General features: G+C 38.9%; 1 protein-coding gene across 1 annotated transcript in view; it reads right to left on the bottom strand.

The window, feature by feature from the left end:
• Positions 1-18,041, bottom strand: part of CALCR (calcitonin receptor) — a 165,086-nt gene that overhangs the window by 50,963 nt on the left and 96,082 nt on the right. The window contains exons 3-4 of the mRNA XM_060782252.2: positions 11,947-12,100; positions 7,389-7,499 (exon numbers count right to left, since the gene is read on the bottom strand). Coding sequence (XP_060638235.2) covers positions 7,389-7,499; positions 11,947-12,100 — 265 coding nt within the window. The remainder of the gene's footprint in view (positions 1-7,388; positions 7,500-11,946; positions 12,101-18,041) is intronic.

Raw genomic sequence — 18,041 nt, 5'->3', positions numbered from 1 at the left:
GTAGGAAACTTCTAGATGTCAAAGGTTGCATTCACATACACCTGGTACACTATCCCTGCTTAGCACACTACAACTGGGGTGCCATTTGGACATTTTTAAAATACTTGCAGCATTTTAGGCCATTAAAAAGAACGCCCTCTGCAACTAAAGCAGTTGTGAGGATGTGTTGAAATTTCTTATGCTAGAGGTCACAAGGACAAGTTTTGTGGAGCAACATCTCAGATTCACTAGCAGAGTGTTTTTGTTTACTACATCATGACATGTTGTGTCTGAAATTATGACAAGGGGAAAAAAAGAAAAAAAGAAGGAAGAGGGAGGAGAAGAAGAACACAAAGGAGAAGGATGATTCACTTTTAATGTAAAACTACTTCAATTCTTAACCTTTGCTTCCATCCTACGATTAATAAAATCCTTGCTGTGAGGGTTTTTTGCAACATCTCCTGAAATATTGTAGCCCATTATGATGTTTTGATTATGCTCAAATGATTTTTAGAGTGAAGACCTAATACTGAATGCCAAAATGGCATACACAGTTCCACCATGTCTCTTGGAAATTTTAGTGTATTTTAAAAAACAAAACCATGGTCAAATAGCTATCAGAGTGATGAGCTGATGCTGGGGGCAGAACTGTGTACACATAAATATTCACTCAAAGCGCATCCATCTGCTGTCATACAGACTCAATCACAAATCGCAGTTTTTCTAGTTCACACACTTGTAGCAGTCTGTCTCTTTGCTGAGCATGATTTATTGGAGACACATTACATGCAGCTTTTGGTTGAAGTGATTTATTTGATAAACACAACATTACGTTACAGCAAACTTTTAAAAAGAGCCATAGGACTTTGAATAATAATTTTGTTATGGAATAAGTAAGTCATACTAAAGTTATCACTCTTTTCGGTCATAGAAGTCTTGCTATAACAGAGAAACATCTAGTATTCTGGTAACAAAACCAAATCAGTGGTAAGTAAAATATGAGGGTTATCTGGAAAGTAAGGTAATAAGGCACGTAGCTCTCACAGGGAAGTTTCTCGGGGGAAGGTGGTATCACTGCTGTGTAGTGGGAACCCAGCGGAAATGAATGAGCAGCGCCAGTCGTCAGTAGCTCTTTGACTGGTGTGGTGAAGGTTAGAGATGAGCGTCCTCATTCCGTTTCCCTCCAAGTGCAAAGTTTGCTCTGTGATACACTACCTAAATGCTAAGGGCATGAACGTCACTGCGATTCATCGCAAAATCATTTCAGTTTATGGAGAGGATGTAATGTCAAGACAGCATGTGACAAAATGGGTACGGAATATATTATGAGACCATGAAGAAACTTAGTAGAGCCATCCAGCTATGAAAGGGCAGTTCAAGAGCCAAGTCTAACACAATCCAAACTCAGGTGCCAGTAGTCCAATTACAACAAGATGTCATGGCACATAGGAAAAACTGACACACATCCACATACAAAGATTTCTAACAGTTTCGCCATCCCAGAACTGAGGTGTAAATTGGAAAACTATCTGGAGGCCACCTAGAGCTAAGCTGTAGCTCAGCAGCTGTTCTCTATGGCAAGTTGCTCTGACAACTTTGTGTTGAACCCTTGCCTTCATTCTGCATAATTCTTGCCCACTAGGAAATGGTCTAGATTCACCTTCGATGCTAAAAACTCTCAACTTCTATTCCACCGTCCTCATTAAAGCCTCAAAATTCACAACACACATAAAGTGGGAACATAAAGGCACAGCTCAAGCCAACACCAGAACCATATGATATTTCTCTTTTACTTTTTATTGAGGTGACACCCCACAATTACAGCAATTTTCATTAGCTACTGATAAGCTTTCAAACACCGTTCAAAGTGATGGAGGTTGCCTACAAAACCCTACACAATTTAGCAGCAAGTTATCTAAATCCCTCTGTTCTCTGATATGAGCCTTCCTGAGCTATAATATTTAAAAAACCACAAAAGTACACGTAAAATGTTATTTAAAAACAATATTAAAATTCAGTTCTTGTGGGTTTTTTCGGGCTATATGGCCATGTTCTAGAGGCATTTCTCCTGACGTTTCACCTGCATCTATGGCAAGCATCCTCAGAGGTGAGGTCTGCTGGAACTGGGAAAAAAGGGGTTTATATATCTGTGGAATGACCAGGGTGAGACAAAGGGCTTTTGTAAGTTGGGCTAGGTGTGAATCTTTCAACTGACCACCTTGATTAGCATACAAAAAATATTAAAATTAATTTTAAAAGAGTTAAGCAAAGCACTTTCATACATTAAATTCCATGTGGAAGAACTGAAGATGGGCAAAGGTTCTCCTGGCCACAGTAGCAACCTGGCATTTCAGGAGCAACCTCAAGATACAACTGAGAGCAACTCATTCAGAACAGACTATGATCCTATCTTCAGGTTGGTTTTTCTGTTGACTAACAGACATCCATCTTGTCTGGATTAAGTCTCTATGTTCATTCTTATCCAATCCTTCATTGCACTCAATCGATGATTTAGGACTTTTGCAGCCTCCTTGGCGTCAGGTACAGAGGAGAGATAAAGTTTGGTGTCATCAACATACTGATGACATCAAACCGCCAAACTTTAGAATACCTCTGTGGTGAAGTGTGAGTTTTAATCTAGTTATGTTTAATAATAGGTGTTTAAAAGGGTAAGTATTTAAACTAGTATAACTGGGGGGGATGGTATGGAAAATAGCTGGGTTGCCATGGGAAAAGGGGCGGAGTCAACTGCCACTTGGCAGGGCAGCCATTTTAAAACAGTCAGTCTGTAGTCAGCGAACTATAGGGAAGGCTGGTTCTGTTGTGTGTTGAGAACCAGTAAGGGAGTCTGTAGTCAGTGAACTACAGGGAAGGCTGTTTCTGTTGTGTGTTGAGAACCAGTAAGGGAGTCTGTAGTCAGCAAACTACGGGGAAGGCTGGTTCTGTTGTGTGTTGAGAACCAGTAAGGGAGTCTGTAGTCAACGAACTACAGGGAAAGGCGATTCTACTGTGTTGAAAATCAGGAAGGTTTTGGCTTTTAGCCTGTGTAGTTTAGATAGGTTGAGCTGACTTATTTATATTATTAGTCAGTGTATGAGCAAAAGGGGGAGAAAACCCTAATAAGAATCTTTACTGCAACAGAAATAACACAAGGAAGCTTGCGAACATGAGTGTTTTCGAATTTGGCGTATCTGTATTTGCATATACATAAATCACACTGAGATCTTATGGAGATGGGATTGAAGTCTAAACATGAAATTCGTGCTTCATATGCTTCATGTGCACCTTATACACATAACTTGAAGGCAATTATTCTATAATATTTTAAATATTTTTGTGCATGAGACAAAGTCTGTGTACACTGAATCATCAGAAAATAAAGATGGTACTATCTCAGCCATTCATATGGCCAACTTTGATTTTGGAGTATTTTCTCACATATCTTCCACCTGACCGAAAGAAACAAGAGGACATGCTGACAACAGAAGGAATGTGCTCATTTTCTATGACCAAGAACATACTTTATATAGAAGCCTTTGGAATAAACACATTCTATGCAGTCCAACTAAAATGTATTCTGGAAAAACTACATTTTAGTACACCAGCTTTTGGGGTCCAGTGTTCAAGTGTGAATACGTGACTAGGCAATATACACAAAAAGAACACACTCAGGTCATCCTAGATGCTTTCATTACTATTGCAGCTGTTGCCAGATATTATCCAAAGCTGGAAAGCACGCGTAGTCTTAAAAGAGAGATTAAAAATGATGATACAATAGAACACGATGTACCAAACTTTTGCCTAATGTTCTCCTATTGATATCCAAGAGATTGTTACGTTAACAACAGCCATTTCTCTCCTCCAGCAAGTGGGGAGGGATGAGGTGGGTTCAGCAGGTTAGAAAATTACTACGGTTCTAGGGGAGTTGCAGAGGGGGGAGGCAAATTTTTTGTTCTCTTAATTATGGAATCATATCTGTGTGGCTCTTTTTCCCCAGACCCTGTTCAGCAAGTCTGACTCATTGGCAATGAACAAGAATAATCAATCAAAGGACATTTTCCTTGACAACTCTCTACATGGAAGGGCCATAATAAGGGGCTATAAGCTTTTGGAACTTTTAACTACCTCAGTATTTAATATTTGTTCCAATCCACTTTGCAGAATGAGCTGAGGAAGGGTTTAAAAACCGTCTGTTTCAATTGAGCTATCTTTTTTTTATGTGAAAGATGTTGTTATATGTACCCTAGGATGGCTGTAAACTAGGAGTAGCTAACTTAAGGTCTAAGGTAATATGTACCTTGCTCAGCCTTTCTTTTCATTCATGCAGTATGCCTTTGTTTCTCATTTCTCCCTTCCTTCCTGTAATGGGGAAAATAATTTTCCTACTCCATGTAAAATGTTACCCTCTTCTTGTAGACATTCCAGTGAAAAACTGGATGAATCACAGCAATCTGTTGAACTGTATGAATGACTTTACACCTTCAGTTCATCTTGTAATATTATATGAGCCAAGTTCTGACAGTAATGGCACACAGAGTATAGATGATGATTAGAAATGAGCCAAAGACTAACATATTTATTTCACTCTCTTCTTTACGGGTTGAAACACTGGCTTTCACATCAATGTTTGGGTGGAGGAAAGCCAGTGAGATGTATTGGTTTGACCTTTGGATGTCAACTCTGGAGAACACGGTTTGAATCCCTTCTCTAACATAGATATCCACTATGTGTCCTTTGAAAAGTCACCTTCTCTCAACCTGAAAGGAAGGCAAAGGCAACCCGCCTTTAAACCAAGAAAAATGCCATAATAGATTTATCATTATCATCATCATCATCATCATTTAATAACTTATTAATTGCCCTCCATCCGAGAATGCTCCAGGCGATTTACAGCTAAATTATTTTACCTTAAGTTTGCCATGTCAAGAACAACTTGAAGCCACAACAAGGGCTACATAGAATTCAGTTATTACATTGTTCAATATCCCATTAATGCCTCTATCAATTACCTTCATTACTTTTTTGGTGACTCTTTGCTGGTTGGAAAAGTTATCTTTTTTAGATGGGGCTTCCCATATTTTCCAGCCAGCATGGTTTGAACTTTTCCATGGCGATTTTTGGTGGAATAAGATCTTGGGCAGTTTTTTCTTTTTCTTTTGCCCAGTTATCTGAGCACACATAGGAAAATGATGATAATGATAGTGATAATTTCTTATCTACTTCTCTCCATGGATCAAAGTGAGGAGCAGCAACATATTAAAATACAACATGAGCCATCATTTAAAAACACTTAACACATAACTAGTTAAAGGTAAGGTAAAGGTTTTCCCCTGACATTAAGTCCAGTGGTGTCCAACTCTGGGGGTTGGTGTTCATCTCCATTTCTAAGCCGAAGAGCCAGAGTTGTACGTAGAAACCTCCTAGGTCATTTATTTATTTAATTGCATTGAGTGCCATTACCTCCCACTGGAGCGGTACCTAATGATCTACTAACATTTGCATGTTTTTGAACTGCTAGGTTAGCAGAAGAAACTAGTTGAAACAACAGAACATATAGGACCAATGCATTTCAAACAATCTGTACACAATTTGAAATTCAGAATTTTAAAAAATCATCTGGATAGACCTATCAGAAGAGACAGGTTTTTACTGCTGTTGAAAACGCCGACAGCACATTCAGCTATTGAATCTCTTCTAGCAGATTTTTTTTCTCAATTTAGAGGTAGCTGAAGAAAAAATCCTTTGAGTGACAATTGCCAGCCTAGTCCTGCCTGACTGGAGTAAATGTTCTCCAAAGGACTGGAGTAAATGTTCTCCAAAGGAGTGTACACAGCAGATTATATGGAGGAGGCGATCCCATATGTAACCTTGACCCATGTAGAGTTTGAAAGACAATGTTACCTTCAAAGCCCTATATGGTTCATCTATATGGTTCATCTGCTTTGTACACTTAGTGAACTTTCTCTCTTCCTCCATTTTTCCAGTCCAATTTGTGGAAAAACAATGCCTGTGTAAATATCTAAGTTCTGTTTTCAACACATAACCTAACCACCTTTGCAATGTAGACCCATTTGTTATTTTGTGTGCCTTCACATTATTTCCATCTTATGGTGATCCTAAGGCAAACCTGTCATGGGATTTTCTTGGCAAGATATCTTCAGAGAGAGACAGAGACAGAGAGGCAAATTATTGTTCAAACATTAGGAAAATCAAATTGGTGATTAGAGCTGTTAGACAGTGGAATATGCTACTTTAGAGTGAGGTGGGGTCTCCTTTGGAGTTTAAAAGTAGAGGCCAGATGGCCATCTGTCAAGATTGCTTTGATTGTGTATTCCTGGGTGGCAGGGGATAGGAATGGATGACCCTAGTGGTTCTGTCCAACTCTCTAGGGTTCTGTCCAATTCTAGGGTTTGCCATTGCTTGGCTGAGTATGATTTGCCCAAGGCAACCCTTCCTTGGATGAGAAGGATACAAAAACTCTTGATTTCCTTTATTCTTGGTTATTTTACTTCTGCCATAACCCACCCTTCTAGCACTATCACAAAAAGTAATTTTTGACTTAAAAGCTCAGATTCCATTCATCTGTTGGGTTCTATAATCCAAAGGATAACTTGTCCATCCTCTGGTCAGATATATTTTAGTACAGGAGTAAACATTGTTCGTTTGTGCTCAAATGCTGGTGTATCACTCTTATCTGTTTACAGAGGCTCTGCTGACAAAACAACCCAGATGCGATGTAGAAATAATTGTGGCATTGGGACAACAAAACTATGGCAGATTAAGCTGATCACTCTTTCTGTTTACATTTTTAAAAAACATTCATGGATAACTGCACTTGTCAGTTTTACAGAGCTTTTGTAATCATTTGGAAAAATGCAGCTTCTCAGTCTTTAGAACAACCTGCATTTCTATGAATAATACATGCAGCAATAATGGGCAGTAGGCCCTCAGAGGTTTAATAAAGTGTTTTTTGAGGCTTTGAAAAATTCTTCCAAGAAATTTATATAGTTGTCTTGGACCATAAATTAGAGGAGAGACACCCTGGGAATAACAAAATCCATTTTACAGAAATAAACTGGCGTTAGCAGATGCTATTTAGTTCACTACTGCTAAAAATGGAATGATTAGAAAAACAGGTGACATTGACAATAAACAATACCACTTTCATTACATGGGCTTCAGAAGGCACGTGTATAAACTGGATAATAATAATAATAATAATAATAATAATAATAATAATAATAATATGCTATAAAGAGAAAGATTCTGTTCAGGTGTCAGGCTAGTAGTAGAAAGGCAACATAGAAATGTTACAAATGAATATTATTTAGCATGCTAAAATATTATTTTACATGCCATCATTTTCATAACCTACATGCATTTGGTGAAGATAAAAAGAAACACTCTACCGGTTGGATCAAAATCTGGAAAATAATCAGGGCAATTTTGGTCAGCGAATTCTCCAGCAGGTGTATCATCCCAACATAGCCATCCATCCCATGTCCGGTTACAGAATAACCCTGGAAATTCAGAGAGAATAGAGCTTTATTGTCCAGAAAGGAAACCAATTGACCTTCTTTTCTTGAACAGACAAATTCCCTCCCATGTTCTGTTTGGCAAAGTATCTACATGATTGTGTTGTCAAAGGCTTTCATGGCTGGAATCACTGGGTTGTTGTAGGTTTTTAGGGCTGTGTTGCCTTATTCTAGAAGTATTCTCTCCTGACATTTTGCCTGCATCTATTGCAGGCATCCTCAGAGGTTGTGAGGTCTGTTAGAAACTAGGAAAATTGGGTTTATATATCTGTGGAAAGTCCAGAGAAGTCAGCCATAGCAGAGCACCTGATGAACCAACTCGGACACAGCATATTATTTGAGAACACAGAAATGCTGGACCACTCTAACAACTACCATGTCAGGCTACACAGAGAAGCCACTGAAATCCACAAACATGTGGACAATTTCAACAAAAAATGAACAAAATCTGGCTATCAGTATTTTAAAAAACTCCAAAATTATAACAGTTAATAAGAAAATAACATTCAAACACAAGGGAACTCCAGACAAGAAACAATCAAGGACAGCTAATCACCTCTCAACAAAGGATTCTCCCAAGCAGAAACAAGGGACACCAAAAAAAACTGTCAAGCCATCAAATGTTAATCAAGGTGGCCAATTGAAACATTCACACCTATCCCCAACAGACAAGAGCTCTTTCTCCCACCCTGGACTTTCCACAGATATATAAACCCAATTTTCCTAGTTTCCAACAGACCTCACAACCTCTGAGAATGCCTGCCATAGATGCAGGCGAAACGTCAGGAGAGCATGTTTCTAGAACATGGCCATACAGCCCCAAAAACCTACAACAACCCAGCGATTCCGGCCATGAAAGCCTTTGACAATTATTTATATTATGCACATTACTTAGGATTTCATTTATTTTGCAGCTGTCACTTAAATCTCCCTTTTTCCAAGTGCATTTTTCTCATGATGTATATTGTCTAGATATTTTCCTCTGGGCTACTAAATCTTTTGTTCAGTTTATTAATAAATCACCAGCATGGGATCCTACTCCACCATATTTGTTTCTGACAAATCCTCCATTGTCTCCCATCTTTGGGTTATATTTTAGATGAGAGTGAAGTATTACCACAGGGAATCAATGGACAAGATGGATAGGGGAGCCCAAGTCCTACTAAAAATATTTATGAAAGATGGTAGTGTTTACTCTAGTCTTTGTTCCTAATTTTGTACACATTTTTCATGCTGTGATAAGAAAACATGTTTTCTTAGAAATTATAAAAATCTTTTTATTTAGTGGAAATAATCCATTTCCCCTCCGCACTCTCATTTTATATCAAAAAGATTGATTTTTACTCTACACATGACCTTTATGTTATAAAAAATTAGACTAATTTAATGTTTATATTAAGTTGTTTGGGATGCGTATTTATAATCCTGGGTGATTTCTTGCTTCAGTAAAATAATTGCTCTCCCAATTTGTTTTTTGTACTCTGAAATCTTTTTAGTTTAATTCTCCGACTGTAGTATTTTCAATTCAACAAGAGTATGCTAGATTAAATGAACACATTCTGTTACACAAAATCCTTCCTTTGTCACAATTCCTGCTGAGGGAAACAGCATGTGCTCCTAGCAATAAAGGAAGTTTTCTAGATGAGAGGTGGAAAGCCTTCCTATTGTGACTGGCATACTATTTCAGGCTTTGGACAGAAAAAATAGAAATATCCCACTAGTAGGAACAGGGGGAAAAGCTTTATAGCTAGATTCAAAGGCTTGTTCTTAGATAAGTTCAACATTTAGTTGCAAGAAAGAAGAGGTATATTTTAAAAACATTTATTCATGTTGCTGTTTTGTACTGCGTGATGACAAGAGGTGTAGGAATCCTGATGCGTGGTCTCAAATATGAAGAGGCATGTAGTACTGCAGCTCAGAACACATCACATGGAGCTCTGTCCCACACATTTAATTGGACTTCGTTCTCATAGAGTGGCTTTGTAGTAAGGAATGTAGTGGGAGAGGGGAAGTAAGACAGAAGATTCAAAGGTAGGTTTCTGCTGACATGTAAGATTAAAAAAGACCATTACTCAAATAAGCATTCTCCACTACGCATGGAGATTGTGGGGATGGAATTTATATCCATGCTCTTATCCTCAACACCCTTTCATCCCACCACAAATTGAGGCAAAAATCTGAACAGCACTGACTAAAATGATCAAGGGTCTGGAGAACAAGCCCTATGAGGAGTGACTTAAAGAGTTGGGTGTGTTTAGCCTGCAGAAGAGAAAGCTGAGAGGAGACATGACAGCCATGAATAAATATGTGAGGGTAAGTCCCTCCTCCCATAGGAGGAGGGAGCAGGCTTGTTTTCTGCTGCCCTGGAGACTACGATGCAGAACAATGGCTTCAAATTGCAGGAAAGGAGATTCCACCTGAACATTAGGAAGAACTTCCTAATTTCCAGAGCTGTTCAGCAGTGGAACTCTCTGCCCTGGAATGTGGTGGAGGCTCCTTCTTTGAAGGCTTTTAAACAGAGGCTGGAGGGCCATCTGTCGGGGGTGCTTTGAATGTGATTATCCTGCTTTTTGGCAGGGGGTTGGACTGGATGGCCCACAACGTCTCTTCCAACTCTAGGATTCTATGATTCTACGAAGTAATACCCATCCAGGAAAGTTCCGCGCACAATGTAGATTTAGCAGGATTCCCTTTTGGCCTGTTGACCTATTTGTTCAGGGCCAAGCCAAAGTGTTTCAATCTGAGGTAGTGTTCAAATGGGACCACCTTCACATTAGACCTTAAAGACACGGTCTGCAAGAATAGAATGACAAATTAAGGAGCAATTATGGAGATTTTGATCACTAATATCCCAACTATATTGATTAGGAGCAGGAAACAAGCAGACCTACAAAAGGGGAAGCTTTAGTTGATGGCACAATAGCCCCTTCCCTCATATTTTCATCTGACAAGGCTGAGGCCACAACTGCACTGTTCTGTACAATTTGTGCTATGCTACAAACCATCACACAAGTCAGGTCAGAAAAAAATAAAGAACAACAATGCTACCTACATGTATTGATTTTACAAACTCATTGCTTGATCCTAAAAATATATATGTGAGTGACCTATATCTGGAATTTTCAGAAAATAAGTCCAGCCTAAAAGAAAGAACTTCTAAATAAAGTTACAAATTGTTTAAAAAGAAATGTTGGTCTATTGCACTGCGTCTTAAACTGTGGGTCCTGACCCCAAATGGCCCTTCCTGAGCTCAATGAAAATTTTCTTTAACATTTGACAACTGTACAAGATATCTGAATGCCACCCATTTACACAAATGTGTTAGTAACAATGTGCAGAAAATGCATCAGCTGTATACCACAAAAAGGAAAATCAACCTGTTTAGGAAGGTTTGCAAATACTTATTGATTTTTTAGTTATTTTTTTATTTTTAAAAAAATCTATTTTATATACCTATACACCTGAGATCACATAAAAAGTTCTCAAACAGAAAGAGGTCATAACAGTGGACAAAATAGGAACTTCCAGTGCCGCAATAGGTTAAACTGTTGTGCCAGCAGGACTGCTGACCGATAGGTCAACGGTTCGAATCTGGGGAGAGCGGGTTGAGCTCCCTCTGTCAGCTCCAGATCCCTATGTGGGGACATGAGAGAAGCCTCCCACAAGGATGGTAAAACATCAAATATCTGGTCGTCCCCTGGGAGACATCATTGCAGACAGCCAATTCTCTCACACCAGAAGCGACTTGCAGTTTCTCAAGTCACTCCTGACATGAAAAAAAGTGGACAAAGTTTAAGAAGCACATGTCTATTGAACATATCAAAACCAGCTTTAAAGTTCAGAGATTGCACTGTAGGTTAACTATTACAAACTTTTTCCTTTTCATTGTTTAGAACAGGGGTCCTCAAACTTTTTAAACAGAGGGCTAGGTGACAGTCCCTCAAACTGTTGGAGGGCCAGATTGTAATTTGAAAAAAAACAAAACATGAATGAATTCCTATGCACGCTGCACATATTTTATTTGTAGTGCAAAAAACACTTTAAAACTATACAATAATTAAAATGAAGAACAATTTTAACAAATATAAACATATTAGCATTTCAATGGGAAGTGTGGGCCTGCTTTTGACTGATAAAATAGGATTGTTGTTGTTGTTGTGTGCTTTCAAGTAGCTTCAGACTTAGGTTGACCCTGAGTGAGGGCCGGGTAAATGACCTTGGAGGGCTGTATCTGGCCCTCGGGCCTTAGTTTGAGGACCCCTGGTTTAGAAAGTCAGTTGTAATTTCCAGACTTGCATTTATCACAAAACAAATAATATCCCATTTGTGCATATAGATCTGATTATTCTGAGTGTGATTTCTCCTTTGGTTTTATATAGCATTTCATAAATGCATTTGCGTATTTTGTTTTCTTATTTGCTTGTCCTTGTACCTTTTTTCTTGTAAGGAGGTGTTCTGTTCATCCTCTCATAGCACTTGAACTGCGAATCTACTATCTTCTGATGCACTGCTGAGTGTTCGGCTGCTACAGGCGCTAAGGTGGGGTCAGTATAACTTACAGTAGAAGAGAGAGTTGGAGCCATTCTCTATACAAAGAGGAAAATCTGTTAATGCATGTGAGTACAGCCAGGATATAATCAGAAACAGGAGGTGGTCATCATTCGTATTGCAAAGACCATTTTATATGTACATATACTTAAGGTTGCCATGGAGATTTGATGTTTTCCTCGCAAAAAATATAGTATTTTCCTATCCATGACACACTTCTTTAGAGGAGGCAAAATACAGGGCTGAATGAGCCATTGCAAAGGAAGGCATGCTTTTGATTATCTACAGAAGCTTCTGTTGTGTCTCCAACATCTATTCATTTCACTGGGATTATGTGTTATTACATAATTATACATATTTTAACAAGTGGAAGTTAGGAACATGGTATATTTTACAAACAACACAAACCGATATTGGGGGACATTCATAAATAATATTGTACAACAATAATATACCACCCAGCTGTCCTGGTTTAGCAGGGACAGCAGCCTTAAGTGCTTTCCACTTTCGGAACTGCTTTCCAAATGTCTCTTCTGATTCTGTCCTCGGTTTATTTCAATTACTGAGAACAGAATTAAAAGTTCAAAAGTAGTTTGCACTCAATTAATTCAGCAGGAAGGAGAGGAGAGGACAGGAGAGGAGGGGATGGAAATGTTGTCCTTCCCAAAGTCAAGACATACATTCCAGAGTTTTTCTACTTAAAATAATAGTTTTGAGCATTCTTCCTCATTAATAATATTTGATTTGTGTTGCCTGACCACTGCCAAGGGCAAAATTCCACCTTCCCTTTATTCTTTTGCTTACTTTGCATGGAAACAGAGCAGTTTTAGCTCAATGTATTGTCGAAGGCTTTCATGGCCGGAATCACAGGGTTGTTGTAGGTATTTTTCGGGCTATATGGCCATGTTCTAGAGCAGTGGTTCTCAACCTGGGGTCCACAGATGTTTTTGGCCTCCAACTCCCAGAAATCCTAACAGCTGGTAAACTGGCTAGGATTTCTGGGAGTTGTAGGCCAAAAACATCTGGGGACCCCAGGTTGAGAACCACTGTTCTAGAGGCATTCTCTCCTGATGTTTCGGCTGCATTTGTGGCAAGCATCACAACCTCTAAGGTTACTTGCCATAGAGGCAGGCGAAACGTCAGGAGATAATGCCTCTAGAACATGGCCATATAGCCCCCAAAAATCTACAACAACCCAGTTTTAGCTCCGTTTGCTGTAACTGAAGTAAACTGAGGACAAAAGTGAAAAATAGAGGAGAGAAAAGCTGGGAAATTTTCAAAGCACACCCAATACTTAATAATACTGCCAATCTGTTTCATATTGTTACTTACCCTCAAGGATAAAATCCTAAGTCAGTGTTTCTCAACCTTTTCAATGCCATAACCCCTTAAAACAGTTCCTCATATTGTGGTGACCCCCAAGCATAGAATTAATTTTGTTGCTATTTCATAACTGTAATTTTGCTACTGTTGTGAATCGTAATGTAAATATCTGATATGCAGGATGTATTTTCATTCACTGGAGCAAATTTGGCACAAATACTCAATACACCCAAATTTGAATACTGGTGTGATTGGTGGTGGTGGTGGCCTTTGGCGACCCCTCTGAAACCCCCTCATGACCGCCTCCAGTGGTCCTGGCCTCTAGATTGAGAAACACTGTCCTAAGAGGTTGCGTTCTATACTCCCAACAGCTTTAACTGAGGCCCCATCTACAGTACCAGATAAAATCCAGATTATCTGCTTTGAACTGAATTGTATGGCAGTGTAGACTAATATAATCCAGTTCAAAGCAGATAATCTGGATTTTATTTGGCAGTGTAGATGGGGCCTGAGTTTCTTCTGCCTTTGAAATATAATGGACTGAGCTGAAATCTATCTGCTTGCAGATTTCCAAATACTCCTATCTCCTGATATAATTCCAGGTGTTAATAAAGAAGTCCTTCTCCCAAATTAGCATAAAGAACTTTATAAACCATCAGAGAAGCTGGCTTTTGGTCTTTTAGCTCATTACAGTCAGTCTGATGGAAACCACAAAGGTTTGCAGTCATGTTGTATTGCTACTTCAGTTTCTCTTATGTAGTTGTTATACTGGACAGTACTATATTTACTAGGACCAGATTGAGCCAAGGAAAATCAGTTTATTGCTTGTGATCAAAGGCTGTTGAATCAGATACAACAGAAATGCAAATATAAAACATACATAGTATAAAATATTTAGAAAAGATATTAAATATATATATGAAAAATGGAAATGGAAATGGAAAAGAAAAGCACAGGATTATATATTTTGTCAAATGGTTGATTTGCATGAAACCCAAAGGAGTGGATCGATGACAAATCAGATAAGATATATAAGCTGCTCTGAGTCCCTTTCGGGAGATGGTGGGTGTTGGAATATAAATAAAGATGATGATGATGATGATGATGATGATGATGGTTATTATTATTATTATTATTATTATTATTATTATTATTAGTTAAAGGTTAGGTAAAGGTTTTCCCCTGACATTAAGTTCAGTCATGTTGGTGCTCATCTCAATTTTTAACCTGAAGAGCCGATGTTGTCCGTAGACACCTCCAAGGTCATGTGGCAGGCATGACTGCATGGAGCACTGTTACCTTCCCCCTGGAGCAGTACCTATTGATCTACTCACATTTGCATGTTTTCAAGTTGGCAGCTGGGGCTAACAATGGCAGCTCAAGCTGCTCCCTGGATTTCAACTTCTGATCTTTCAGTATGCAAGTTCAGCAGCTCAGCGGTGTAACCCACTGCGCCACCGGAGACTCAATCATCATCACCATCATCACCATCATCATCATCATCATCATCATCATCATCATCGTCATTATAATATAGAGCCATAGCCCTATAAAAAACAACCATCCACAAATCCACAATACTTTTGAACTGCTCGAAGGTTTATCACTAATGAAAAGCAACAGAGCAAGATAAAATTGAATGTAGCCTGACTAATTAATTTTCATAAGGTCAGCTGGGTTGTTGAATTTCTTCCTCTCATTTTTTGTCAGCATATTTGTGTATGAACGCTACCAGAAAGGGGATCTGAGAAGTCATTGGAAATGTCAAGAGTCATCACATGGCCAGTTCAGATGACATTTGCAGTTCACAGCCATAGGTCTATCTTCTGATAGACTGTGGTTGCTATTTCAGGTAGCAGATTTCAGACATCATGAAAAGCAGAAACAGATAGTTATTAATTTATTGCTATTACGTTGTTAGTGCTAGGAGCCTGCAGGATTCTCTGACCCATCCTCTCACCTCCTTGCATCATGACTGTCATTAGATACTGTACACTTCAGTTCAGGTGAGGGACACCATACTTGCTGCCTTAGGCTCAGCCTGGCTACATTATAATTTTGCATTTTACACAACTGCATTTTAAACTAGCTGCACTGCACACTCTACAGTTGGATTACATTAATATTAACAAACCCTAAATAATTCAGAAAAGACTGCTCCATCACAAAAACTCATGGTTGTAATTGCTTCATTATTTCTATGGACATTCAGAGGTCAGCTCTGTCGCTGTATGCCACATATTTACAGTGCTTCTCAGCCTATAGTCTTTGAAATGCTTGGGACTTCAACTTTCAGAATTGCTGACCACTAGCCATGCTGTCTGCTGGGAACTAGAGTCCAAAATGTCCGGAAGAGCTGAGATTGAGAACCATCATTACTGGGCATGGATAGCAGGTTTGGGAAACAATATTCTGTGCTGGGGTTTTCCAAAGCATCACTAGTTGCCAAAAATGCCACAAACTAAAATTTTAAAACTGAAAGTGCCCAGTAGTTCTTGCCTGGTTTTGAAAAAAGTATTTTTAATCTATATTAAACAGTTTGGTAGTGGGGTGTCAGGAGGTGCAATCTACAGCACCCATGATTCCACAGCATTGAGGGATGACAGTTAAAGTGATGTCAATCTGCGTGAATTCTACAGTGTAGATGCACCCAAAGTGCCATATTACTCCCCCCACTCTTGCCTATCATGTTGGTGCAGGCATTTTCTATATACAGTTCAAGCCACGAGTCAGGGTGAGCTCTCAACTTTCAGTCCTAGCTCTCTACCTACCTAGCAGTTCAAAAGCATGTAATACGAGTAGATAAATAGGTACTGCCTCAGGAAGGTAAAAGGGTGCTCCATACAGACATGCCAGCAAAAGATCAGAAAAGCCTTCAGCTAGGAGGCTCCTTTGGCATGGAAAAACGGAACAACAGCACCTCCCCACGGCTGGAAGTTGAGTATCACCTCCAGATGCCGGAAATGGATAAAAGGGGAAGACCTTTACCTATCTGTGTATCGTATGTTGTTGTTTGTGTTAAAAGGTATTGAATGTTTGCCTTATATCTACTGTAATCCGCTCTGTGTCCCTCCGGGGAGATAAAGCAGAATATAAATAAAGTGTATTATTTTTATTATTAAATCAATCAAATCAAATAATTTATTTTGGTCACAGACCAACACAGGAAATAAAAGTCACTGTTTCATATGAACTTGGTACGTTTAGTACATTGAAAATGTAAATATAATTACTCAAGCACAATAGGGAGTGAGGGAGCGGAAGAGGAAACAGGGTAAAAACATACAATGCATAGGTCTATCGGCAAATTATAGACTCAAGGAAGATGATTATTGGATACAAAGTTAACTTTTGGGACCAGTCATCCCTTGATGGATTTTGTATGCTGCTGCACAAAACTTTGCAACATTGTAGGTTGTAGCTGAATTAGTATCTACAAGTAGCAGGGAGGTATAAAATTGTCCTGTATATCAGAGGTAAGATAAGCCTGGCATGGATATCCTTGTAGAACGGGCATTGAAGGAGCACATGTTCTATTGTTTCTATATGACCCGAGTCACAGGGGCAGAGTTTCTCTGGGAAAGGGATCCTCCGGTAGTGGCCTTCAAGTATAGCTGATGGGAGAGCGTGGCATCGAGCCAGGGTGAAAGCCCTTCAATGAATAGGTACTTCTAAACTGGTTAAATATGCCATAGGGGAGGCAAGATATCTGCTGTCTTTGTTGATAAGGAAGGTAGGAATGGAGGTCAGATCTAGTTGGTGCTCTGTGTCTGTGATACGCTGTTCAATAAGAGCTTTGGGTTAATTGTAATCCATAGCGAGTAGTAGACCTGGAGAAAATTCCAATGAGGAGATTTTGGATGCTACTGCCTGCTTCCATGTGAACTGGAAGTCATCCTCCATGGTTATTATTATTACTTCTGAGCAAATCTTAATTCAGTAGGTATAAAGATTTGCTAATGACTTGCTTGTGTTAGTTCCCTTCTATTTGCAAGAAAGCACACACTGTTATTAAGCTTCTATCAAAATGTTCTGTGCTGCCTCAGTAACAGTGATTCAAGACCTAATGGCAAAGTCAAAACAAAGTTTGAAATATGAAGTATATTTTGGGCACTTATTTATACTGTTTCACTTTACTTTGACAACATGAGGGGGTTAATCTAATACCAGTATTAAAATAATTCCCTATTGCTAGATTAGTTTTAGACAGAGTGGTGACCCCAATTCTTACATATGGTTTCTTGGAAATAAAGTTACCTGTTTGTTTTATATCTCATTTACCTTACTGCCACCGTGATATACAAGAATTTAATGATTTCAACATAAGGTTGTTGCTCTGCAAACAGAAGTAAACATGAATTCTTTCAGAGTTAAATGCTGGTATGGCCATTGACAATGCTGGAAGTTCATCTACATCATCTACATCAGGAAGCCTAACCTCTACATTCAGTTTGACCTAGCATGATGATATCTCCAAAATGACTTTTTTCCCAGAGGTTAAAAAATAAATTAGAATCACATTAATGATTGTATTTCCAGTTTTACATCATATCTCCCCAGGGTTCATATAATTTATTTAAAACCGAGGAAGCATCTACACTGCAGAATGAATGCAGTTTGACATCATGTTAACTTGCACACTATGGAATCATAGGG

Source organism: Anolis sagrei, chromosome 6 (genome assembly GCF_037176765.1).
Source record: "Anolis sagrei isolate rAnoSag1 chromosome 6, rAnoSag1.mat, whole genome shotgun sequence".
Classification (NCBI taxonomy): Eukaryota; Metazoa; Chordata; class Lepidosauria; order Squamata; family Dactyloidae; genus Anolis; species Anolis sagrei.
This window is presented reverse-complemented; position numbering and strand designations above follow the sequence as displayed.